The following is a 25,131-nucleotide window of genomic DNA, read 5'->3' as shown; positions in this document are numbered from 1 at the left end:
ATGTAGGTGTCCTCATTAACAGGTTCCAGTGCATAGCACAATATATTATGGGTGACATACCTCTAGCACTGGGCCTGTACCAAGAGTGATCAGTTCCAAGGATGAACTGTTATCCATCTTTGATGATAAACTCATCATATGGTGCAGGAGGAACTTGGTGGACTCTGTTTTACCCGATCCACTTTCTCCACTAATAATCACCGTTTGATCAATCTGGTCATTCAACATGGAGTTGTATGCATCATCAGCAATAGCAAATATGTGTGGAGGTAATTCTCCTAACCGTTTGCCCTGATACATGTTAGTATACTTGGGGTTGTACATGGGGAACAAGAAATAAGGGTTGACTGCTATGAGAAAGGATCCCACAAAGGTATAGATGTCATTATATTGTTCAAAACGTGTCTTCAGAGCAGCTAGCATACTGTTTTCTGACAAGTCATTTAACAGACACAAATCAGCTACTGGTTCTTCTTCTTTATCAACTGACAATGTTCTCACAATATTTGTCATTGCTAACTCATCCGCTGATTTCTTACACAATTGAAACTGCACCTCACCCAGTGGATTATTCATTTTGTCCTTCTTCCACACCTCTTGAAATGTGACTGGGTGGTCCTCGTGCGATAGGCAGGTCCATCTCTCTCGCGGTTCTTTCGTCCTTCCTTCGTACAAGTTGTAAAAGCAATGGTCTTCAAATATGCTCAGTTTTTCTAGTGAGTTTTGTATAACCTCACGTGCCGTGGTCTGTCTTGTAGCTAGAACGGTCGTATAACACTGTCCCTCGCGAAGTGCCCCCGTGTAGATGCGTAGAGAACACGGACCGTCCATTACCTATTCTCTCTATATAACAAAGAGGACGATACTAGCTAGTCTTCGTTTATCACTATTTAATTGTCAACTAATCATCACACGGAGAATTTCACAAATTATTTAAACACTTACTACGAAAAAGATGTTGTCACCTAGTTCATGTAACAACGACTAAACTGAAGTCACCAACTGCTTCAGACCATATTTAGCCCACGATCGAAAAGCGACAAACTGCCTCAACATGCATAAAATAACAGAATTACATATTAGGTGCGCATCGTGTGATTGCGCCTCATGTAGAATTTCTGGGTTGGTGGATCACGTGTGACTGCCTCTAAATTACTTCCGCCAAAAGGAGAGCACACGAGAAGATGGCAACGAAGGATTTTGAGAAGGACATTTCGCAACAAACTGGTACGTAAATAAACGTGCTTGTAAGGGTACGTGTCGCTTTTTACACTTTTCTTCACAGTAATTTACGCTGCCGTACAGAAGAAAACGTTTACGAAATGGGTTAACTCTCATTTGTCAAAGGTAAAATATAGCCAAATCTGTATATAACTTTTGATATGCTGAAAGTTGCTTCTATTTTTTTGGTACATAAAGTTTTGTCAGGTATTGCAGACAGCTTTGTCAGTGAAGCCATGTGTATTGTACAAGTGGTCACCATATCTCATAGTGAACATAGTAGTGTATTGTCACATTGTACAGGTGGGGCTGAAGGTCATTGACCTGTATGTGGACTTCAAAGATGGCACCAAACTACTATCATTGTTGGAAGTGCTCACCGAAGAGAAATTTGTGAGTTAACCATTTTGAAATTAACCTCTTAGTGATTAATTTTGTAACTTATCTGAGTGGTAGTGTTTCTGTTGTCATGTCACTTCCAGGAGTTGCTATGGTAACACAAGCCATAGTGATATACTATACTAGAGGTATTTCATCTAAAAGATTCCATTATTAAACTGTGTTCCTATAATCTTATTATTGTATCATGTGTACACTGTTAAGCCACTTATTACTACTGGTAGAAACGAGAGAAGGGAAAGATGAGGATTCATCATGTACAAAATGTGAAGAGGGCGTTAGATTTTTTAGAGAAGAAACGTAAAATCAAATTAGTCAATATTGGTCCTGAAGAGATTGTGGATGGAGAACAGAAGTTGATACTTGGTCTAATGTGGACACTGATATTACATTTTCAGGTATAACATCACTGGTACATGATAACCTTGTTATTGTTTGTATAGATGTCGGCAGTGTCTACTAATCAAGGTGGAATCAAGGAGTCATTGTTAAGATGGGTACAGAATGCAGTTGAAGGGTGAGACAACATGTTACGCTAACTACACACACTCTAGCTGATAATATAGGTACGATGGTGTGGAGGTGACTAACTTTACTAACAGCTGGAGAAATGGGATGGCATTTTGTGCAGTAATTGATAGACACAGGTTAGATAATTAACACGTTAGTGTGACTTGTGCCAGTTCTGATGTGTATTAAACTGGTGTAAACCATAGATAATATAGTACAAGTAGGGATTCACAATGGTGATGTCACTGCGGACAATCCCTGTTGCAGGTAGGGACTTTTGAGTAGCCATATTTCACTAACTCTACTTTGTTTCTTCTTGAATCTACCTTGACAGTTTCCTATTCACTATTTGATTAAGTGAGTGTTATCAAATCACGGCGGTTTGCAGCCAGGTCTCAGAACTCCTTTGCTATGGTTGTTCAGGCGTGGCACCAATAATTTATGTGGCACTATTACTAAAGATTGTGACAAGGCTAGGGGTTTTTTTTAAGCATCGACTGAGTCTCCAATAACTGAAGATTTGTATGAAGGTTATATTTTGTGAAGTGAGGCTGATTCTGTATCCGTAACCAAGACCAAGTCAAACCCGTAACGAGGATTGCCCGTACATAAAACTAATAGTTCCTACAGAAATGACATCACTGTTGCGAATCCCAACTTGTACTATATTATCTATGTGTAAACTAGTCTAAGAATTTTAGGTAATAGAGAACAATAGAATACTATATAATGTCTTGCTAGTAAAGAATTTAGTGGACCAGCTAGCACTCTTACTCAAATTGAGGAAATAATTTTATGTTATTTCTATTAATACTACCTTGACCTATGGAAAATGGTTTGTAATAATACTCAGAGCTCAAATGACAGCCTGTCATCTGTGTCATTTTCCAACCCAAAATTGGTCTGACATTGTGACCTATCTAACATAATATTGTGTCTCAATAGTTGGTTTCAAGACTATATATTGAGCACTGCATATAGTAGAGGTCATAAAGTTTTGGACCAAAAATGTCACTGTAGGACCAGCCTCGTTTTCCTTCACAATAAGGTTGGGCAGTACTGGAATTTTCTACTTGCGATTATTGCAATGAGGTGGCCATGCGATAATTCCGATCATTGCCATTCATGTACTACTACCAGAAATTTACATTCAAAAAAGTTCAGTATTTAATGGGAGTGGAAATTATTGCAGCAGAAATTGCTGTCAGACCTTCAGTACTAGGTTCTATGTCCAGTGTTCTAGTGCTCTATCCTTCCCTGTCATTGTAAAGCACTAACAATAATAAGGGATTTTTAAGCGCAGTTTCTCACTGAACAATTTTGCAGAGAATGCAATAACGGTATTGCAGTATTTTCAAAATGATTGTGGTATTCAGTATTGCATATCATAATATTGTATACAGGTAATAATATTGAAATATTTCCCAGCCCTACTTCACAACAGCTTGGCAATATTAGTTAGGTATTGCCAAGCCCTAAATGCCCGCAGAGTTATCCCAAACCTTTCCAACAAGTTTCTTAATTTTCTGCTATCTGACATGCCTCCAGCCAAGCATGAATTAACTATGGTTAAAGCTGTAGGTTTGATGTCTTCACTGTTCAACATCACTTTGGCCCGAGACATGCCTTTTCGCCTACCACAGCAGCTACAATAGATACATGTCATGTATTATCTTTACTGTCCTTTATGTCCCATTTCTTTCTCCACTACCATAATAGGTGTTGATGATGACACATCATGGCTATAGTGCTATAGTGTTTGTAGTTTAACTGGATTGATTTCAGAGGTGTTTCTCGTACTGTTCTTATATTTTAATGCTGTATAAAGGTGGGACATACAGTAGCTGAAAACAAACAAAATATCCACTTCATGTTTTCAGAATTGTGCATGTTCGGTCTCGTGTAATTCTTAAAATATGTCTGGTGCCACTCCTCCTTTGTTGCAGTATGCACTGGTTCACCAGTAATATTAATATGACCAAATAATCTACACCTATATACAACTGTATTTTTAACTACTTAAGTCATGGTAGACTGAAGTAGGGATTAAATAAATATCCACTGGTCTAAGTTTCTTATCATACAGTACAGTAGTACTGTATGTTAGTGATTACGGAGGTTTGGGTCTTTCTGGCCAAAAAAGTCACCCAAAAACCAGCTTCGCAATACCATCCTGGTGCCTTAATATTGGTTAGGTATAACCAAGTGGCTTCAGTACAACTCTAAATGCTTCCAGTACCATTTAGAGGGAAACTTCGGCGAGTAGCCAGCTAAATTGCATTTGGCGAAGTAAACTTTGGTGAATTTGATCTCAATCTTTAGCTATAAAGATGCTAATCTCAGGCGCTATGAGTAATTGGCAAGTTAAACTATGGTGAATTTGTAGCAGATCACCAAATTCACCAAAGTTTCCCCCCACCAAAGGGTTTCCCTCTATACGGTAGATTGTTAAAAAAAATTTAAAAGATTTATTCAATGGAATTTTCTACCGACTAACTGCCTGATGCCTTCAGGCAAGCATAACTCGATAACGACTAAAGCTGCAGGCTTGATTTTTCACTGTTCGACGTTGCTTCATCCTGAGACACGCCTTTTGGCATACCACAGTACGTACAATGCACGCATCATGGACTTACCAGTGTCCTCCTTTGTGTGCCATTTATTTTTGCTGACTGCCCGAGGTGTTGATTTGCTGCATGGCTTCCTGTTTGTGAACAGAAATTGTCCTGTGGTGGCTGGATTGATTGTAGAGGCATTTCTGCTACTGTTCTTCATTTGTAGTGCTGTGTAATGGGCTGAACATAGCTGAAAGTGAAGCATAATGACCACTTCACTTTTGAACCAGTAATTGACAACTGGGTACGTGTTCAGACGAAAACATTATCTCTGGTGCCATCCTTTTCTTTGATGTGGTATGCGTGGGTTCACCAGTCATAATAATGATACAGAAAGGTAAGTAAACAAGTATAACGAAAAATTAGGAATCTTAAATTCAATTAGGGATCATAGAAAAAAGTAGGATCATAGAAAAAATGTAGGGGGGTCGCCTACACCTGCATATATAGTAGTGAACATTTAATCCCTACTTCAGAACTTAAAATTTCCTTATATTTAAAGATTATCAATATGTCCGCGTAACAAACAAAAGGCTTAGTGCTGTGTTATAAATAATGAACACTGAAATGACAAACCAATCATGCTGGAGCATAGTGTAGCGCTGTAGCCCCCAACATTAGCTAAATTGTGCGCTTTTTCATAAAACCAGTCGTCACAGATTTGACCTTTATGACCATTTTTACACAGAAATTTTTGTCTGTCTCCCTGAAACATGGTTAACATGGTACCAAGGTAAAGGCCTTCTTGAACGAAACAACTTAGTTGTTATTTGAAGTTAATAGGTAATTCCATTTTGAAGTTATGATTGCTTTTAATAGCTACAAAATTCCTGCCCTTGGGGTGTGTAAATACCTGTGGGGGGTAATTTATTCAAAATTCATGGGTAATAGATACTCTACCCACCAGGGATTGGAAACTAGTTGTTGATATCCACGATACCTTTCTGTACTAGATAAATTTATACTCTGCCACAAGTTATCTTTCTACTGCCGATGCTATAGAGGCCAACAACAACAAGGAAAACTTCATGGAAGCACCAAACTGGATGAGAAACAATGTAACTTCTGCACATTCGACTGAAACAGTAATATTTTTATAGAGTCAACATGTGACAGTGATTTTTAAAATAGAATTTCTCATCTTCAAGACTTTAGTGGAATTTCACACTGCATTGGTTCAATTAAGTAATGCCTTCTTTATCAGAAAACAAAACAACAACTTGAATAAGTCATGGTGTGTTATGCTAGAGCTAGCAAAAGATGAAGACTGTAAAACCCAAATACACCCTTGTGATGAAGGCAGCTATTTGTAATTATGCTGTCGTACCAAGTTACCTTGACAGTACAAATTTGACTGTCGTACAACCTGCCATTTGGGAGTTAGAGCTAGCAGAAATTTGAGAGCAGCCAAAGGAGTAATCTTCCTCGGTGTCTGTGGCAGACGTTCACGAAAGGCTGACAATGATAGTACACCATCTCAACCTACTCAGTTTTTGCTGTATTATAGAAGTTACAGTTGTTCTGAGGTAACACCAATCAACTGGAGGTGTGGCAGTCTTTTGTATGGGGAGTAGTTCCCAATCCCATGGGAGGGGGTAGATCTATGGAATATAAAGGATCGTAACTTTAGAATGAAATTGCCAAATAAAAACCAAGCTGTTTCGTTCAACAAGATCTTTACTTTGGTACCAAGTTAATTAATGTCTCAGGGAGATAAAGGCATAATTATATAAGTGATCAACTTTCTTTGCAATAATGGCCATAATAGTAGGGTAAAAAACTGTGGTTTCGTGACCAACCTCTGGCTAACAAAGTTTGATGGTTTAACATTGTACTTTAGGGTATTTTAAACAAAATGAGCTCCCACGCCGCTTTTTAAAGTCCGGGGAAAGTTCAGTAGAGCCAAAAGTCTAAAATGGCTACTAGCTGACATGCGCAAAAATAAAATAATGATAAAAATTCAAATAAAGGTTCCTTTTAGACTAATTTGGGGTCAAGGAATCTATTTCTGATGTTATTTTTGTGATTGGATGTTCCTATAACCTAGAAATTTAAGTTTGGTAGCTACCGGAACAAACAATTAGCTAGCTGTTTACAGTGATTAAGCCTTGTTCTTTCAGCTCCACAGTCAATAGTATCCCTCTTGACAGTACACGGCCCCCTTGACAGAGTTAGCTAACTAAAACTAGCTGACTGTCAATTCTTTGCAATGAGAAGCAATTAATGGCTGATGCCAAAAAATTGTCAACAACATTGGTTGAATTCAAGCTGCTCAGGTGAATAGAAAGTAACTCTCTCAAAAGCACGAGGAATATACTCCAGCACGTATGCACAGAGATGGGCAAGCTGTACAAGATCTAACATCATGCTTTAATATTGCTTTCCATTTGATCCGGCATTGCCTGCTCTAAGAACCTCACAATTAGCTATTCCAGCTACACCTGAGCTCATTTCAGACTTCAAGAAGGCCAAGCAAGATGGGGAGACCCAGCCGATAAAAATTTTCATGGATGAGCGCATCTATTCTAAAGAAAAATCCATCCATGATTGCATAAAACATAATTCACATCTCACCTTTGCAGGGATTCCATCAAGAAAAGTCTCTGAAAACACACTAAAAATAAAACAAGGAGAAATGGATAGCAGGATACTAGCATCCGTGTTGATGTCAATGGTCTACTGTTTCTACCTGAGCTTATGAAACATCGTATATCTGAAGAATACCTAACACTGTTCAATTCCAATGGTACTTTCAGAAAGACTCAAAAGAGCAAACTTCTGCAGAAGTTAGCATTACTGCCTCTTGATGTCAACTCCTACACAGCATTAGTGGACAAGATGTAGTGCCTAGCATCACCTATGTGTCAAGAGTGATGGGCCTCCACACACTTGGGGTGACTACACCAACAAAATAGGGTCTGTGATCCTGGCACAGCATGTCAGTATTACCACCATCATCTGCATCAATGATCCCCATGACTATGCTGAGTCCACTGATCAAAGATAAGCGTGAATTGTGCATTCAGTGTCAAGGTCCCATACCCAATGTATATATGAAGCCAGCTGATCTATTTCCCATGGTCTGCAATTCAAGACAATTCTCTGCACTGCTGGCAACAAGAAATGCCTCCAGGCTCTAATCAAAACTCATCAGCTCTCAGAACTGTCTAAGTCTATCAGTCAGGAACTAGTCTACTCAGTGGGTGAGGACTGAGTGAGTCTGTCAACTGGTGACACCAAAGAAAGCCTGAGTTTTAGCCAGGGTGGGGCTGACACAATTATGCTATCTGTTTATGCAGCTCTAAGATCGATATCACCTGGTTATAGCAATCTCATAGTAATCGATGCAGAAGACACAGATGTGTACATTCAGGCTGCAGCCATTTCACATGACATTCCAGGTATTATAATACCTCTAAGAAGCAAAATTTTTTCTGCAGAGGCATGTGTACTGAATATTTTGCCAAATCTCTTATACCTTTTTGTGTCTTGTCTGGCTGTGATGCCAACAGCTGTTTTTCTGGGCACAGCAAGATATCCCTCTATGAGAAATTGTCAAAAAGTACTGAGGCCGGTAGCCTCATCTCAAAGTGTAGAGAAGGCCTTTTGCTGAGTGATGATGTCTTGAATGACCTTAAGTCCTTTGTTATCCGCTACATCTATGGAGACACACAAAAGTCCTCTCTGAATCTAGCCTGTGCAACCAAATGGAAAAGCCTAAAGAAAAACTCTTCGGTGCGTTTGCTTCCTGATGATGACAATCTTGAGCAGCATATCAAATGTGCCAACTTTTTAGCCTATGTTCAGTGCCACCCTGACCTGAGAAGACATCCCTCTCCTATAGGTCATGTTTGGGAATTGGTGAATGGCCAGTGCACCACACAAACCTGCCCTTACAATTTCACTTCCAGTCCCATCAGTGTGACAGGATGGCTATGACTTTGCCAATTCAGAGCTGAATCTGAAGCTGCATCTGAATTTGAATCTGATTTTGATACTGAACCTGAATCATCAAATGAGTTGGAGTCATTGGATGAACCTTGAATTAGACTTAGCACACTGTTTATATTACATATTATTGAGCAAAATTCTACATTAACAGAACATCCAATCACAAAAATAACATCAGAAATGGATTGCTTGACCCCAAATTAGTTTTAAAAGAACCTTTATTTGAATTTTTAACATTATTTTTATTTTTGCGCATGTCAGTTAGTAGCCATTTTGGACTTTTGGTTCTACCGAACTTTCCCCGGACTTTAAAAAGCGGCGTGGCAGCCCATTTTGTTTAAAATACCCTAAAGTACAATATTAAACCATCAAACTTTGTTAGCCAGAGGTTGGTCACGAAACCACAATTTTTGACCCTACTAATAAAGGTCAAATCTGCGATGGCACTAAAATTTAAAAAAAAAAAAAAAAATTATGAGGAGTGTTAATAATGTGAGAAGTTTATGGTTTTATGAAAGTTGTACAACTTTTGCATTGTACCACTATGGCTCGTACAGTAGTATTAGGGCTGTGAATTTTTCAATGTCCAAACAATAGTAAGACACTGTTCATGATAGACGATAGTATAACGATAGTGAAAATCTACTTATTACCTTCACAGAGATATACAAGGAGGGATGTACTTATGGATATGTTTTTGACTAAGAGACTAGACTGATTTTTGTTCCCAGATATTAATTTTACAAGTGTTTTGCATGAATTATATTTTTTACATTTTATTTACTGTCCGATAGTAATTTTTCAAACAATAGGTGATACACGATAGCGATACTATCCTGATATTCCAATATGTTACTATCCCCCAGCCCTAGTAGTCATAAAGGTTATCGGGTGCTTACAGCACTTCTGAAGATACTGGTTGTTTATAAATAAACTTGACGTGTCTTTTGAACAGCCATGTGATTCGCTACAGCTATTGTAGGTCTTGTGCCACCTCAGACAATTCTTTTAGTTTACAAGGCCATTGTGTATCATATGATTTGTCTGATTGTATCAAACAGTACAGTAGTACCGTTTAAGTAGGATTGTGGTGAAAATTTTGCATACCACCCAAAATTCTGCCTTTAAGAATCATCCCAGGGACATTTTATGCCATGAAAATCACCTTATGGAATAGTGTTAGTCCATATAATGCATAATACAGCATTAAATACAACAAAACACTTACAAGTGGCTGGATATAAAATTTTTAGAAATCACCAAAACTTGAATTCTAGTCTCACTGCCTCGCTGACCACAGTCGCAAGGCTAGAGGCCAAGCAAAGCAGCGCACGGTCACCATTTTATGCCACAATAACAAATTCACCAGTGGGATGTGCCTTTTGGGGTTCCAACAAGTGTAGGCCCTCTGTGCCTTGTCTTTACTATTCAATCAGGCTGCTTGTCTTCTTCATCCAACAAAACCATATCAAGGCATTAATTTTCCGTATCAGCACTTTCTTTCAGCAGCATATTTAGATGCCACAGAATTATTCAGAGCTGGATTTCAGAAGCACTTCAGTCCCAGCGCTACTATAAGAGATATACTAGCTAGATATCTGCAAGTTTGCGATTGGGATGCCATTCACGATGGGTTCGCAGCCATGCCCATCAATTAGAGATTTAGGTGGACTAATAGCGATACAGTACGAAGACCATACCTCTTAACCAATCTAGCTGTTTACTTAGCAGTAAACAAGATGACCTCACCCCTTATTGGTCTAGCTATATAGCTGCACACCCCTTGGCTGACTGGAGATATACTCTAATACAACAGTCACTCTAATACAACAGTCACTCTAATACAACAGTTACAAGTTGCATAGTAGCTAGCTGTGCTACAATAAAAAACTAAACAAACTAGTTTTTTTTTAAATTGTTAATTTAAAAACGAAGTAGGGATCTATGCAACAAAAAGTAGTGAAACAAGAGATGAATGATGATATTACAGCATAGCTCAGTGGGAAAGTCCCCTACTTCATTGTTAAACTAACAATTTTTAAAAAATACTAGTTATTTGGATATTCTTCTAAAAACTTATGTATTGTGTCCAGGTCTGACCTGTTTGACTTTGACTCATGTGATCCATCCCAACCCATTGACAACATGAACAAGGCATTTCAAGTGGCTGAGGATAATTTTGGAATAATAAAACTGTTAGACCCAGAGGATGTGGCGAAACATCCTGAGGAGAAATCAATCATGACCTATGTGTCCTACCTCTATCATCAGTTCCCTAATACTCCACCAAGAAGGAGGAAGAAGGTACTATAAGGATTATCTAGTTGTTATATGTTGTACTATGGTGTAGCAGGGTCCGGCAGTATCCCTGGCTGACTACAGTGTGATTTACACTGAGATAAAGAGATGGCTGGAGAGTAAGATCAAATGGTTCAAGGATCAGAAGTATCCCAACAATGCCAGAGATCTCGAGGTATGGGGAGGGTGATGGTGTTTATACTGTATGATTGTGTGGTGTAGGCTTTACTAGCTGAAGTGGAGAAGTTTCGCAGCCAAGAGTTAGCAGAAAACGAAGCCAAGAAACAAGGATTAACAGAAACTGAGACTAAACTATTGGTAGGGTGCGTGTAACAATTAGAATATTACAATATGTGTACTGTACAGGCACAGAAAGTTGAAATCCCACATATTCTAACTATGGGTGAACTAAATAAGGTGATGAACTGTAGTGTGTGTGTGCGTGCGTGCGTACGTGCTGTTCACTAATATGTCACTACACAAGATCATTACTGTTACATGATTCATGTCATATTATAGTTATGGGCTACAATGGTCCAGGAGATGGCTAATGCTGAGAATGCCATGAAGGAGGAACTAGCAAGGTGTTATTCATTTGCTATTGTGTCTCTGTCATTGTTTACTTCATGTTTCAGACTACAGAAACTAGAGGACATTGCAGTGAAGCTATGTCGTGACTGTGGAGAGCTACCTCCTAGGATATCAGCTCTTGCAGACCAGTACAAAGAGGTATGTATCTGGAAGGGGGGGGGGGGGGGGGGGTATACAACACATGTGACATACACTGTACACAGCTGGTTAACACTCACCATAACAAGGACATTGAAGTGATCACTAGTGAACACCAGGCTATAAAGGATGAAGTTGAGGTGTGTGTGTGTGTGTAGTGTATTGAATACTCTGTTTACTTGCTGTTGTTGATGTTGTTTTTATTTTTGATATTGTTGCTGTATAGCTGTGTAGTGTTATGTGTACCATATCACATGTATAGTATATGTGTGACCGGATCTGCAAGTTCTAGTTATATCACAGTATGAGTATGATATCATACGAGTAAACACTGGCTTGTACCATTGCTCACCACACTGGCAGACTGGACTCACGGGTTGTGCTGAATATAGCTTCTTAAACCCATTCTCTCTTGTATTACTGCTGCTACTCCTCTTCCTTACAAGTCACAAGTCATGCATGCACTAATTTATTAGAATAAAGTTACGTAAACACGTGTATCCATGTGTACTAGTCTACCCGGTACTAGTAGTGCGCTGTAGCAATAGAAGCTAGTTAAAGCTATGGTTGAAGCATAGATTCATCCCTTTGCTCCTGCAGTACTTAGCACGAAGCCAACTATATTTGCTTACCTGGCGCTGTGTCATTGACACCTCACTTTGACTCATGTTCAAACTGCCAACTAAGCATGGCCTAACTAACAATTAGGGGAGTGTATAAACAGTGGAATGGAATAGTGGAATACTGGAATGGAATTTTTTTTAAAGTTCAATATCATTTTTTACATCCAAATAAGTACAACTCCTCCCCTTAAGTAAGCAAATAAATAGTATTCCCTTTGAAGTCAGCTCTTTTAGCATACTTCACTTCACCACAACACTTGTATGACTTATAACTCAATACTTTATTACTTGTCTGAAACTAACTGTCTTTATGAAGGTTCAGTTCAGTTTGCAACATGGCACTGTGCATGCCACAATGAACTTTGGCTTAAATTTTGTTTCCTGACGTAATTGTAGAAAAGGCTAATTTTAAATGCTTACAAGATAGTCCTGTTTCACTTTTCCCAAAGATTTTCGCTTAGACTCCTAGGTTAGTGGTAAACACCTCATACAGGCTCTGCACTCTGTGTTCACCCTCCAGTGCCTAACTGGTAAAGTTGATAATAAATGAATACTTCATTTCATTATACAGTGCATGTACTTTTACAATGCATACATGTAATCAGCTAGCTAACTTTTATCATTTGGGAACAAGGGGAGTCTTCTAGGTATTTCCATAAACTGCTAGAGTACATGTTCATAACTAACTTTACATTACATTGGTAAATTTTGTCTATGGTGAGGTGAATTGTGCTGAAAGAACTGAATTTAAGGGGAATCCTGTTTATTTGCTTACTTAAAGGGAGGAGTTGTACTTCTTTGGATGTAAAAGGTAATATTGAACTTTAAAAAATTCCATTCCAGTATTCCACCATTCCAGTGTTCCATTCCACTGTTTATACACTCCCAACAACCAGTGGTGTATCTTAGTTATACCATGGCGGCACACTTTGATCTGCCCACACACCATGGTACAAGTCTGCAATAATCCCTTACAAACACAACTTGTCACAAGCTGATAGTAGCAATGGGTTATGGATAACTTTCAAAGTGTACATAATATGGCTACACAATTTACATCATTTTACTTGTGATGTAACAAGGACTAAAATATTACCAAAGGTTTACCCTACCGCTAAATGGTGAGGTCAAAGCTAGCTGTGTAGGGTACGGAAACAGAGGAGGCTGGACATGGCACACGTGAGCACATATGTTTGTATTGAAAGTATAACCAAGCCTTCAGCAAAGTTTTAACAAGCACCATTCAAAAGTGCACCTCAAGTTTAGTATTTTAGGGCAATCTACTCCATTCAATCCCACTACTCCAAGCCCGTAAATCGCTGTTGAAATCTTAAGGGATCATGTGTGTTGCAAGTTTCGTCAGTTATTTACGGATAAATCGATGGATAGAACTATAAGGACACTTTACATGTTTGTAGTTGAGCCGAATAAACATTGAAGAAAGTAATATGGATGCTGAAATTGCCTCCAAGTAAACTGAAAAAAAAAAAAGAAGCGGACGCCACCAACCTGGCCTCACGGAAATTGATTATAGAGAACAGGAAACTTGAGCACTAGTGTTTCAATAAGAATTCTGTTGTACATCACAAAAAACCAGTTTGCTAATACCGTATAGCCTAAATATTTTGAGGGGGGAAATTTTTGCTGATTTCGTGGTTTTGGGTGCTATCAGTGAAAATTTTACCCTTGAAATATTTTGACCTCTATATAGTCTAATACATTTTGGGAGTGTTTGTAAATCTGTGAAAATTTTATTTTTTAGCAACATTGCTCAACCTTGAAATATTTGCCCCTCAAAATATTTAGGCTATACGTTACTTTCTGTATCACTTAATCTTCGTCTTGGTATTGGAAATATGCAATTAAAGGGAATAGTTTTTAGTAGCGCTTATATCATGTCCAACCTCCTCTGGTAAGGAAACATGCAAACCCTCTACATACCTTTATAAAATGACAGCGTTTTGTGTAAGGCAAGTGTATTCCAATTTTCTGGACTATGTGGGTTTAAGGAATTAAATGATGAATACAGTCCTCTATGGTGATGTACCTTTCACGATCACGTTCTCCATGATCAGGTGAATTAATGTTGGTAGTTATGTTTTTGTCCTGGAGTGAATTGCTCATCCAACATGAGGCAGACTAATACTCCTATCTTCTGTCTTTGACACATTTTCTCCACTTCTTTTGCTTTGGAGAACATGGTACCACCATGGTTTTTGCTATTAGCTCCTTTCTTCATCGCAAAAATACCCAAAAATTTATGATTTAAAAAAAATGTTAACGTTTCGCCCATTGTGTTTAATGCATTCTACTGTGAAATTAGGCTTGCACGAACATGTGTGATTCTTGCAGATCCAGTTACATTATGTAGTTTGGGGGTAGGTGTGATGTAGTTTTGATCATCTTTAGGCCATTAACACTACTATTGCTGATATTACTGAACGATGTAAGGAGTTAGAGAAGGAGAAATACTACAACTTATCAACAGTACAGTCTAGGTTAGTATAGTGTAATGTCAGTGTTCAGTGATGGTGTTGTCTTACAGGATCAAGTCCACCACAGAACAACACAGGATAGTGACAGACTCTACTGGTATACTTGGTCGTTGTGTTACTGAACTGATGTGGTGTGTGAGACAACAAGATATTGAGTGTAGTAGAGTGTATAGTCATTCTGAACTGAGCCCTGATGAGCTCAGTAGACGTGGGAAGGTCAGTGACTGTGATATTAAGAAAGTTGTCTCTGAATGTTGTTTGGTCAGTTCTGTCATTTGAACAACTAAGAGAAAAGTGTTGATGTGTTCAATTATAAATATGGTATTGTCTCAAATTATGGCCCAGGTATATACTTCTGTTAAGCATCTTTTACCCTGGCTGTTAAACAAGACTGGCTCTAAGACCAGTACCTTGGATTCACTTTCATGTCTCCCAAGTTATACTCTCCTTGATGTATTCCTCAGTATATCACACAGATTAAAGTTTTAAACGAAAGGCAATAAACAAAAAAGTACACAATCTCATGGTACTGTACTAGGGCTGAACAATTGTAAACTATTGCTACTGTACAGTTGTATGATGCAACATATCACAATTATAATAATTATCACAATGTTATAACTTTACATGCATCGTATAAACAAGGTAAAATTATCTAAACCAAAACAGCCAAGCTGTTAAAAAAAGAGTGCGGCCCCCAAAAAGGCCAAGGTGAAGAAATATGTGAAATCCAAGGTGGCAGCCAAGAAATGGGTGTGATGGTAGGTTAATGGCAAAAATTTTAATTACGACAATTCAGGTGAATTTGGTGCCGAATCCTAGTCAGCTTGGCTGTTTTGGTTTAGATATCACTTCTTTTTGTATTGCAAGCCACAAAGCTGGCCATATGGCTTTGATGCTTCCTTTTAACTTTTTTTTTCTTTACTGCAGGAATTGTGGAACGAAGGAAATAATGGGAGTTTGTAAAAGGCGGAATAAGGAATAGCGGAATAACGGAATAACTCGCATCACAACAAATGGGCATTTATATGGCTTATGCAATGTTAGGGTAATTGTACTGTTACAGCTGTGAACTCATCCCTCGTAGATATCCTTACAATGTAGGGTGATTGCGTGTATTGTTACATGCAGTTGTGAACTACACTGCTTCGTCGCTCATAGCCGTCCTAGCGAAGTGATTACTATACGCTCTTACTACTACTGTATGTAACTAAGTATCATTTCGCTAGCACAGCTAGAATATACAGTAGTTAGCTATTAGTTTCGTTTTAAGTCTTCATCCTTCCAGTGGAGGGATGAAACGAAACGGCTGTCACACCCCCTTTTGCTCGCGACATTGGTACCATACTTTACATACAGTAGTAGCTAGTAAGAGCTATAATCAAATGTAATTTTGCACTTCGTAAGTGGGTACTGTATGTTAAGTATGGTACCAACGTCATGAGCAAAGGGGGCGTGACAGTCGTTTCGTTTCATCCCTCCACTGGAAGGATGAAGACTCGAAAATGAAACTAATAGCTAACTACTGTATATTCTAGCTTAGGCCCCTATTCGGTGATTATTAGTTTCTCATCCAGCCTTTTTAATTATCATGATGCGGGCGGGAGGGTATTACCATTATGCCATTATTGTATAATATTAACACACTGATGTAGAGACCTTGTCCAAATTGTCTTTCTTTCTTACTACAAACATTTCCTTCACCAGCTGATTCTACTTTTCGTGATCGCCAACTGTTTTTCGACAGTCAACTGAAAGCCTGCTTTGATGAAGTCGATAGAGCACGATGCAACTGGCACTGCAGCAATTTGCTAAGGAAAACAACAGTTCTCCTGGTGATATATAGCGAATTGTCACAGTAGCGTTCATCAACAAAAAATAACGGTTTGGTATCACGTGTTCTTCTGAACATGCGCAGAGTAAATAATGGCTTACCATGCGGTAGCTTAAGAAGGATGCGGGCGGTGGATGAGAAACTAATAATCACCAAATAGGGGCCTTAGCTACATACAGTAGTAGTAAGAGCGTATAGTAATCATTTCGCTAGGACATCTATGAGTGACGAAGCAGTGTAGTTCACAGCTGTAACAGTACACGCAATCACCCTACATTGTAAGGATATCGAGTTCACAGCTGTAGGGATGAAACGAAACAACTGTCACGCCCCCTTTGCTCATGACGTTGGTACCATACTTAACATACAGTACCCGCTTACGAAGTGCAAAATTACATTTGATTATAGCTCTTACTAGCTACTACTGTATGTAAAGTATGGTACCAATGTCGCGAGCAAAAGGGGGTGTGACAGCCGTTTCGTTTCATCCCTCCACTGGAAGGATGAAGACTTAAACCGAAACTAATAGCTAACTACTGTATATTCTAGTTGTGCTAGCGAAATGATACTTAGTTACATACAGTAGTAGTAAGAGCGTATAGTAATCACTTCGCTAGGACGGCTATGATCGACGAAGCAGTGTAGTTCACAACTGTAACAGTACACGCAATCACCCTAGGTACATTGTAAGGATATCTACGAGGGATGAGTTCACAGCTGTAACAGTACAATCACCCTAACATTGCATAAGCCATATAAATGCCCATTCGTTGTGATGCGAGTTATTCCGCTATTCCTTATTCCGTCTTTTACAAACTCCCCACAAGTAATTGTATGTATAGCTTTTGTCTGATGAAATATTTGTATATTTAACATTGAATGATGATTATCACATACTGTAGTTAATAAGGTGACTTCTTACATAACTGAAATGTAGCTGAACTCTTTTCAGAGAGTGGCTGAATTCTCTACAGGGTGATTTGTTTGCAACTGAATGAACTCTCTACAAGATGATTTGTTTCTAGCTGATCTCTCTACAGTGTAACTTGATTGTAGCTGAACTCTCTACAGGTTGACTTGTATCTAGCTGACCTCTCTACAGGGTGACTTGTTTCTAGCTGATCTCTGGATGACTTGTTTCTAGCTGATCTCTCTACACAGTGACTTGTTTCTAGCTGAACTCTATAGGGTTATCTGTTTGTAATTGAACTCTCTACAGGATGGTTTCTTTGTAGCTGCTCTCTCTACGGGGTGACTTGTTTCTAGCTGATCTCTCTACAAATGATTTGTTTGCAGCTGAACTCTCTACATGGTGGTTTCTTTGTAGCTGAACTCTCTACATGGCGATTTCTTCTAGCTGATCTCTCTACAGGGTGATCTGTTCTTAGCTGAACTATCTGCAGGGTGATTTGTTTGTAGTTGGAACTCTCTACAAGGTGATCCTTCTAGCTGATCTCTCTACAGGATGACTTTTTCTAGCTGAACTCTCTACAGGGTGATTTGTTTGTAGCTGAACTCTCTACAGGGTGATTTGTTTGCAGTTGAACTCTCTACATGGTGGTTTCTTTGTAACTGAACTCGCTATAAGGTGATGTCTTGTAGCTGATCTCTCTACTGGATGACTTGTTTCTAGCTGATCTCTCTATAGAGTTATAACATGTTTGTATAGCTGAACTCTTTACAGAGTAGTTTTTTTGATTGGTTGGTGAATTCTCCAGCTACACGGTGACTTTACAGAGTGACTTGTTTGTAGCTGAACTCTCTACAGAGTGACTTACTTGTAGCTGAATATTGCATAAAGTAACTTGTTTGTAGCTGATCTAGATGAACTCTCTACTGGGTAGCTTTTTTTTTGTAGCTGAACCCTCTACGCAGTGACTTGTTTGTAGCTGAATTCTCTACAGAATGACTTGTTGTAGCTGAACTCTCTGCAAGGTGACTTGTTTATAGCTGAATTCTCTTCAGTGTGACTTATAATGTTCTGAATCTCTACAGCGACATATTTGTAGCTGAACTCTCTATAGGGTGACTTGCTTGTAGCTGAATTGTCTATAAGATTAACTGTTTGTATCTGAACTCCTTACAGAATAACTTGCAATGTAATATAATTCTATAATGGAGTAAGTTATAAACGTAGCTGAATGCTTTATTAGGGTGACTGTTCTATTAGAGTATCTCGATCTCGCATATGCTACACGTAGTTGGCTTTGGAATCATAACTCAGTGGTTTGCAATCTGATTCTTCTGTACTACTGCAAGGACTTTCTATGATAATTATTCTGGCTACACACTGATTTTCAGCTCACTGCTCTAAGCGATTTGCCTGGTAGGCATGAAAACTGATAGTTTTTTTATTCATAAAAATTGATCGCGTAATTGTGACACAGGTTGGGTTTTGTGTCATATCTCGATGGTCTTTAACTGGATTCCTTTCAAACCACAAAAAGGCACTCCTACGATAGTTACTCCATCTACATAGCAATTTTCAGCTCATTCCTTCAAGCGGTTTACCCTGTGAGCATGACAGACCTTTGACCTTATTTTATGCAAATATTCGGTCATAACTCTGTGAATGTTCATCGGATTCCTACTAAACTTTGTACTGAGATTCGCCTTAATGAGTCCTTTAAGTGTGCCAAATTTCAGCCCGATTGGAGCACGCATTCGTGTTTTATGGCGGATTTTGCAAAGTGTGTGAAAAGAAGGGGAAAAAAACCAAACTTTGGCTGCTCGTATCTTGGAAATGGCTGGAGTGATTTTCTTCAAATTTGGAATGTGGACTCCCCTACCTAGCTGGCACTTCTGTAGCAACTTTGGTTTCAATCGGATAAGGAATCACGGAGCTATAAAGGTGTGAAAATTGCGTTTACTTTCTTCCTGTTAATATACTCACGATGTGGCGCGCCGGCTTCTTGGGCCGCACGACAGTCTTGATATACAACTGTTCAACACAATTAAGGTCATAGGCAGTTGCAGTTAATAATGAATAACAGTATCCTAACTGGCAAGTTAACTAGAAAGAGTTAGTCATACAATGAACTGTCTCAGAAGTGTAGGCTTGTTATCCAGATGTTCTTCCACAACAGTGTGTGCCACCATTTTGAATTAACTAATACACATACATGTGATGTCAACATCACAATTATTTATAATGAACAACAACATCACAATGTTCACGAATTGATGTATTCTCCCAGCCCTACTCTGTACAGAATTGTTTACATTACTAGGTGCTCATGTATGATCCGGCGTTAATTTCTGTTGAAACCTCCTGCAATTAGTGGGACCAGCTGTAATTTGAGACAATATGGTTATATTTTTTTCTAAATTCACATTAGATAGAGGTAAAAAAATAAAAGGCCTTTGGCCTATTAACTCCTTTCATTTTTCACTTTGTCCATTATGCTTAGACAAGTTACTATCTATCATAAAATGTGCTGGAGTTATTGTATAGAGATTATCTGTTTGACATCACACTAACTGTATAATTGCAGGTAATCTTGTGAGGCAATAGTGAGTTAGAATCCGAAGAACACTAGTGAAAATAAGAAAGCTGTGGTGCATTTGTTATGTTATTTGTTGCTTAGTAATATCATTTTGCAGCTGGAAGAAACAGGGCCATTAACTCCAGCTGCTTGCTGGCTTGTACCACTGAATTAACCCAGTCTCCTTTATTCCCGCTCTTCAATTGGCTATTAATATAAGTAACTGACTTGGTGTAGCGATTTCCCCCCAGTCTTTCTTCAATTATGCAAAATCACGAAGTTTCATTTTCTCATATAGATACCATTGATTTTTGCCTCAAAAACATGGTGTCTAGTAACTGTTACTAACTTAAAATGACGTCAACAGATAACCTCTATTATTTATGCTAGCAATTGATAATGTGTTATGATGTATATGGTAATCGGTATCATTAAAGTATATCAGAGAGAGTAGTACTCTCGGTCCCTAATCTAAGTTGATATTACCATGTTACAGGAATTCCAAGTTGAGATGACTCAACATGACGTTCCATTACTGGTCAGAGAAGCTAAACAGTGTGTTAGTCAGAAATATCCATTTGCTAACATCATTGAGGTGATGGTTATGTTATAACTGATTGTGGGTTAAATCACTAACAGGTAGTCAGTGTAGTATTGGAGAACAGTTGGATGGTCACTGTACAGTGTTATAATGCACTAAAGTGTCATGTGGAACAATACACTCTGTACTGTCAGGTGAGTGATACTCTAATAGAACACTCGGCTATACAAGGGTAGTCGCATGTTTAACATGGCTGCACTGTCATGGGTACTGTTATTGATAGAGTTGCTATCATAAATACAGTGGAACCTGTCTTACTGATCACCTGCAAAGCAAGTCCACCTCTATAAAAAGGCCAATGTTAAAATAGATGAGAAAAAAAATTAAAAATCTTTAAAGGGGAACAGGAATTGCCGAAAAAGCCACAAAACAAAAGGGATCACTGGGGTGGTAATGTAAACCACAAATCCCTATTTTGACTCTGTCATAAATTTTAGTGCTATTTTAGTGCTTTATCGTTTTGAGATAGGGAATTGTACCACCCCAGCAATCCTTTCTTGTTTAATGGCTTTTTTTCAGTGACCCTATTCCCCATTTAAATTTTCAATTTTTTATTCATCTAGTTTGTGTACTTTTTATTAATTCAGTAATGGATTTGTTTTATTGATAATAAAAATTGTTGTAGATAGAACAATATTACATTCTACAGATATATAGTTACAGTCAGTGTTTCAGTACATGCACACATGAAACTTATCAATTTGCAATGTGCATACAGAGTTTCCTAATATGAGCTAGATTTTACATTCTTAGTAACTTTGCTACTTTTTATCTCAGGATTTTCCTTGTAAATTTTGCTATGCCTGTGAAACAAAGTAATAGCCAGTACACACAAAAAAAAAAATTGGATTTTCAACTAGAGGAGAGACCATCATACATATCACATTGATAAAAAGTACTGAAGCAAGCTGGAGTAGTGCATGATATTAAATCACAGTAAAACAATAAGAAGTGTTATATCCCTACTGTGCATTTTTTTGTGTATTTGTTAACTTTTTTTTGTAAAAAAAATTTTGAGACTGGTGAACCCACGTATATTGCATCAAAAGAAAGAAATGCGCTGCGTGCTCCAGCTATCAATTATTGTCTGAAAAGTGAAGTATCCATTATGCTTCGTTGTCTGCTATGTTCAACCTGTTACACAGCATTATGAATCAAGAATTGTTCACCTCTGCAATCAAAGTAGCCACTATGAAAAATACAGACGGTTTCTGTTATGAAGGGAAGCCATCACATGCTACCACCGAATTGATACTTTTCGCCGTCAGCAAAGATGATTGGGACACAAAGGAGGACACTGGTAAGTCCATGAAGAATGCATTGTACGTACTGCGGTATGCCAAAAGGCACCTCTCGGGCCAAAGCGATGTCGAACAGTGAAAAAATCAAGCCTGTAGCCTTAGCCGTTATCGAGTTGCACTTGTCTGAAGGCATCAGTCAGTTAGTCAGTCAATCAGCAGAAAATTTCGTTTAATAATTTAAAAAAAAATCATACAACTTGTTGAAAGCATTTTGGGTTGATCTGAAGGTTAAAAATATGCAAGTTTTTATTGGGCCAATAATCAAAGAAGGAAGACTCAAATCAATTAGAACTATACACCATCTGATTTGTCTGCTCATGGAGAGTTCAAAATTTTTGTTTTGTTTCTGTAGCCCCAATGGTATGCTTGTTACATGCATTTGTTTACGATGCGATAAACATAAACAAGATCATTATTCTACTAAATCTCCTTCATATCCACATGCACAAGTGACTACAGAGCTAACACTATATACCTTGGCTGATGTTCTAATCCATGGTGAACATTTTAAGCCAAATTGCAACATTGTAGACTAATCCAAACAGAAGTTATAGCTGCGAATGTGTACAAATAAATTATCTTGCTCTGTCTAGCGCCATAATTCCAAAACTTCTCACCACAGAAGGCTGAAACTTTGGGGAATTAGTAAAACGCGGAATAATTCATCCTTACTGCTGAGGACGAATTTCCTGACTTTGACATTGGTTAAGTACGTAGGTAGTAATAAGTATATAGTTAGGTAATAAATAGTAGTATGGTGTAGTTTTCAGTATGTACGTGTGTTATGTCCAATATTTTCATTCTATCACATTCTTTCAATATGCAAAACTTATGTTTTGCAGATTGTACAAATAGTTATATGCTCTATAGTAATTATACTTTATTTACCTTGTAACAGCTCTGCATGGCGCACCACGGCGATGGATAGAACAACAGCTGGCGAGCATTAAATGGGACAGCACGATCTACCTGCGCTAACCTACCTACACTCTTGATTCAAACCTGAAGAGTTTTGAAATCCATTTAAAGACACACAACCACTGGATTTCCCTACTGAACTCTAGTGTGACTCTAATAAATTCGGTCGTATGCACATGAAGGGCAGCTAGTTTAACCTAAGAATAGAACTAGGTCTTGGCATTTTGTAGCTATATCAACTAAGGAGTATAGATGAGTAAGTTTAGCGAAGGTATATTGTTCTAGGGTGATTGGTTGCGTGCTTGCTCGTCCCATTTAATGCTTGCCCAGCTGCTGTTTAGCTATCCATCGCCGTGGCGTGCCATGCAGCGCTGTTGCAAGGTGTAAATAAAGTATGATTGCTATAGAGCATGTAACTATTTGTACAATCTGCAAAAGATAAGTTTTGCTTATTTCGTTATTCCGCAATTCCGTTATTCCGCGTTTTACTAATTCCCGAAACTTTGGTGATCCATTTCTTGGACACTGTAGATAATGCTGAGAAAATAAAAAAATTCCGAAATTGTGCGAATGTACTGTATGACAGTACTTACTGTATGACAATAATTGCAAAGAACCTCCAGAGGGTTGTTTTGAGTGCTTTTCAAGGAGGTTTTTAGGTGTGCGTTCTATGAAGAAACATAGGCAATCCCTATTATGGACCACTACTGTGGTTCATGTTAAAGCAACCACCTCCAAGACATTTTGGCCTGAGGTGATCGTGATAGGCTTAGACAGATTCCACTGTATACCCATTGTTAATATACGTATATTGGTATTTGTGTGGTAAACATGAAAACATAATAGCTAATGTTGTGTCCTATGATGCCATGTTGTGATATCATTGTAGTGTTGTATGATATTACAGGTAATTGGTAGTGTGGAGAAGTGTGAGACAGAGTTAGTCATTATCACTAAAGATATGGACAAGTACTGGAATGATCCCTCATCAACACAATGGGTAAAACTTGATGTTCTTAAGGTGACCAGTAATCTACTCTAATAGAACAGTCATTATTAGTGACAATACAGAGTTGTAACACAAAGGTGAAGGAGTGGGGTGTGAAGATGGAAGCAGCTAAACAACAAGCTCAGAATATGTACCCATATGAGCTGAGGACTGGTCCACTTCCTAAGGAGAAGTCTACTGTCATTGCTGTTTGTGATTGTCCCCAGGTGTGTGTAGTATAGTGTGTATCATTGTCCCCAGGTGTGTGTAGTATAGTGTGTATCACTGTCCCTATTTGTGTGTAGTATAGTGTGTATCACTGTCCCCATTTGTGTGTAGTATAGTGTGTATCACTGTCCCCATTTGTGTGTAGTATAGTGTGTATCATGGTACTTATGGTACATTTTAATGTACCATCACTACCTGGCCTTGATGTGGGAGCAGTACCACCAATTTGTTTTTATAAAAACTCAAGCCGACATCTCGATTGTGGAAATTTGTTATTGGTCATGTGATGAAAGCCTGCATCCAATCAGCACTCAGACAGGAGCGATTTGTCACCTTTGCCATCTTATGAGTTGACAAACATTGGTTTAAGGTGCTGTAGCATATTCACAAGTGTTTTGCCACATTTTCAAATACGAACCATGTCCTCTTTTCCTATATAATAAATTCAGTGGTTAGTCTCATATTGGTTTATGAATAATCGCCTGCAGCCCTCAGGCTTGGGTGCATATCAGGCAAATCACTCGGGCCCATGATGCAACTACTACATGTGCAATACCAAAAATAGGATAAATCATGAAGAAACCAGCTGTGAAATGGATCACACTATTGTAGAATAGTTCTATATGGTGTAGGGAATCTTTGTAAACAGTTAGTTGGGATTCTGTTGATTGTTTGGGCTGAAATCAAGTGCGCCGCCTAACATTCCACCTTCGAAGTCAACATCTTACGCAACGAAAAATCACCTTACGGAATAGTATTAGTTCAAACACAGCATTAAAAACAAAACAAAAAAATAAACACAGACGGCCAGATATAGAATTTTGTAATTTTCGTCTGCCTGCCTGCCTGCCTGCCTGCCTGCCTGCCTGCCTGCCTGCCTGCCTGCCTGCCTGCCTGCCTGCCTGCCTGCCTGCCTGCCTGCCTGCCTGCCTGCC

At 38.5% G+C, this 25,131-nt stretch overlaps 2 protein-coding genes across 5 annotated transcripts in view; one reads left to right on the top strand and one right to left on the bottom strand.

Moving 5' to 3' along the window:
* LOC136242467 (unconventional myosin-IXb-like) overlaps positions 1–1,078 on the bottom strand; it is a 28,251-nt gene extending 27,173 nt beyond the window's left edge. The window contains exons 1-2 of one of the 2 annotated variants that reach the window (XM_066033895.1): positions 946–1,078; positions 61–843 (exon numbers count right to left, since the gene is read on the bottom strand). In XM_066033895.1, the coding sequence (XP_065889967.1) occupies positions 61–831 (771 nt within the window). In that variant the 5' untranslated portion in view covers positions 832–843; positions 946–1,078. Of the gene's footprint in view, positions 1–60 lie in introns of both variants that reach the window. The other variant, XM_066033894.1, reaches the window with a different exon arrangement.
* A 26-nt stretch (positions 1,079–1,104) lies between these two features.
* The window catches only part of LOC136242466 (microtubule-actin cross-linking factor 1-like), a 107,689-nt gene continuing 83,662 nt past the window's right edge, over positions 1,105–25,131 (top strand). For 2 of the 3 annotated variants that reach the window (XM_066033893.1, XM_066033891.1), the window contains exons 1-19: positions 1,105–1,227; positions 1,286–1,347; positions 1,525–1,614; positions 1,845–2,018; positions 2,064–2,137; positions 2,187–2,267; positions 10,790–11,000; positions 11,047–11,169; positions 11,217–11,312; positions 11,361–11,411; positions 11,514–11,578; positions 11,630–11,723; positions 11,789–11,863; positions 14,756–14,844; positions 14,892–15,057; positions 20,657–20,755; positions 20,800–20,895; positions 23,888–24,001; positions 24,052–24,195. In XM_066033893.1, the coding sequence (XP_065889965.1) occupies positions 1,185–1,227; positions 1,286–1,347; positions 1,525–1,614; positions 1,845–2,018; positions 2,064–2,137; positions 2,187–2,267; positions 10,790–11,000; positions 11,047–11,169; positions 11,217–11,312; positions 11,361–11,411; positions 11,514–11,578; positions 11,630–11,723; positions 11,789–11,863; positions 14,756–14,844; positions 14,892–15,057; positions 20,657–20,755; positions 20,800–20,895; positions 23,888–24,001; positions 24,052–24,195 (1,947 nt within the window). In that variant the 5' untranslated portion in view covers positions 1,105–1,184. The remainder of the gene's footprint in view (positions 1,228–1,285; positions 1,348–1,524; positions 1,615–1,844; positions 2,019–2,063; positions 2,138–2,186; positions 2,268–10,789; positions 11,001–11,046; positions 11,170–11,216; positions 11,313–11,360; positions 11,412–11,513; positions 11,579–11,629; positions 11,724–11,788; positions 11,864–14,755; positions 14,845–14,891; positions 15,058–20,656; positions 20,756–20,799; positions 20,896–23,887; positions 24,002–24,051; positions 24,196–25,131) is intronic. The other variant, XM_066033892.1, reaches the window with a different exon arrangement.

Source organism: Dysidea avara, chromosome 13 (genome assembly GCF_963678975.1).
Source record: "Dysidea avara chromosome 13, odDysAvar1.4, whole genome shotgun sequence".
NCBI lineage: Eukaryota > Metazoa > Porifera > Demospongiae > Dictyoceratida > Dysideidae > Dysidea > Dysidea avara.
Note: the sequence above shows the minus strand (reverse complement) of the source record. Positions and strands in the feature narration are given on the sequence as shown.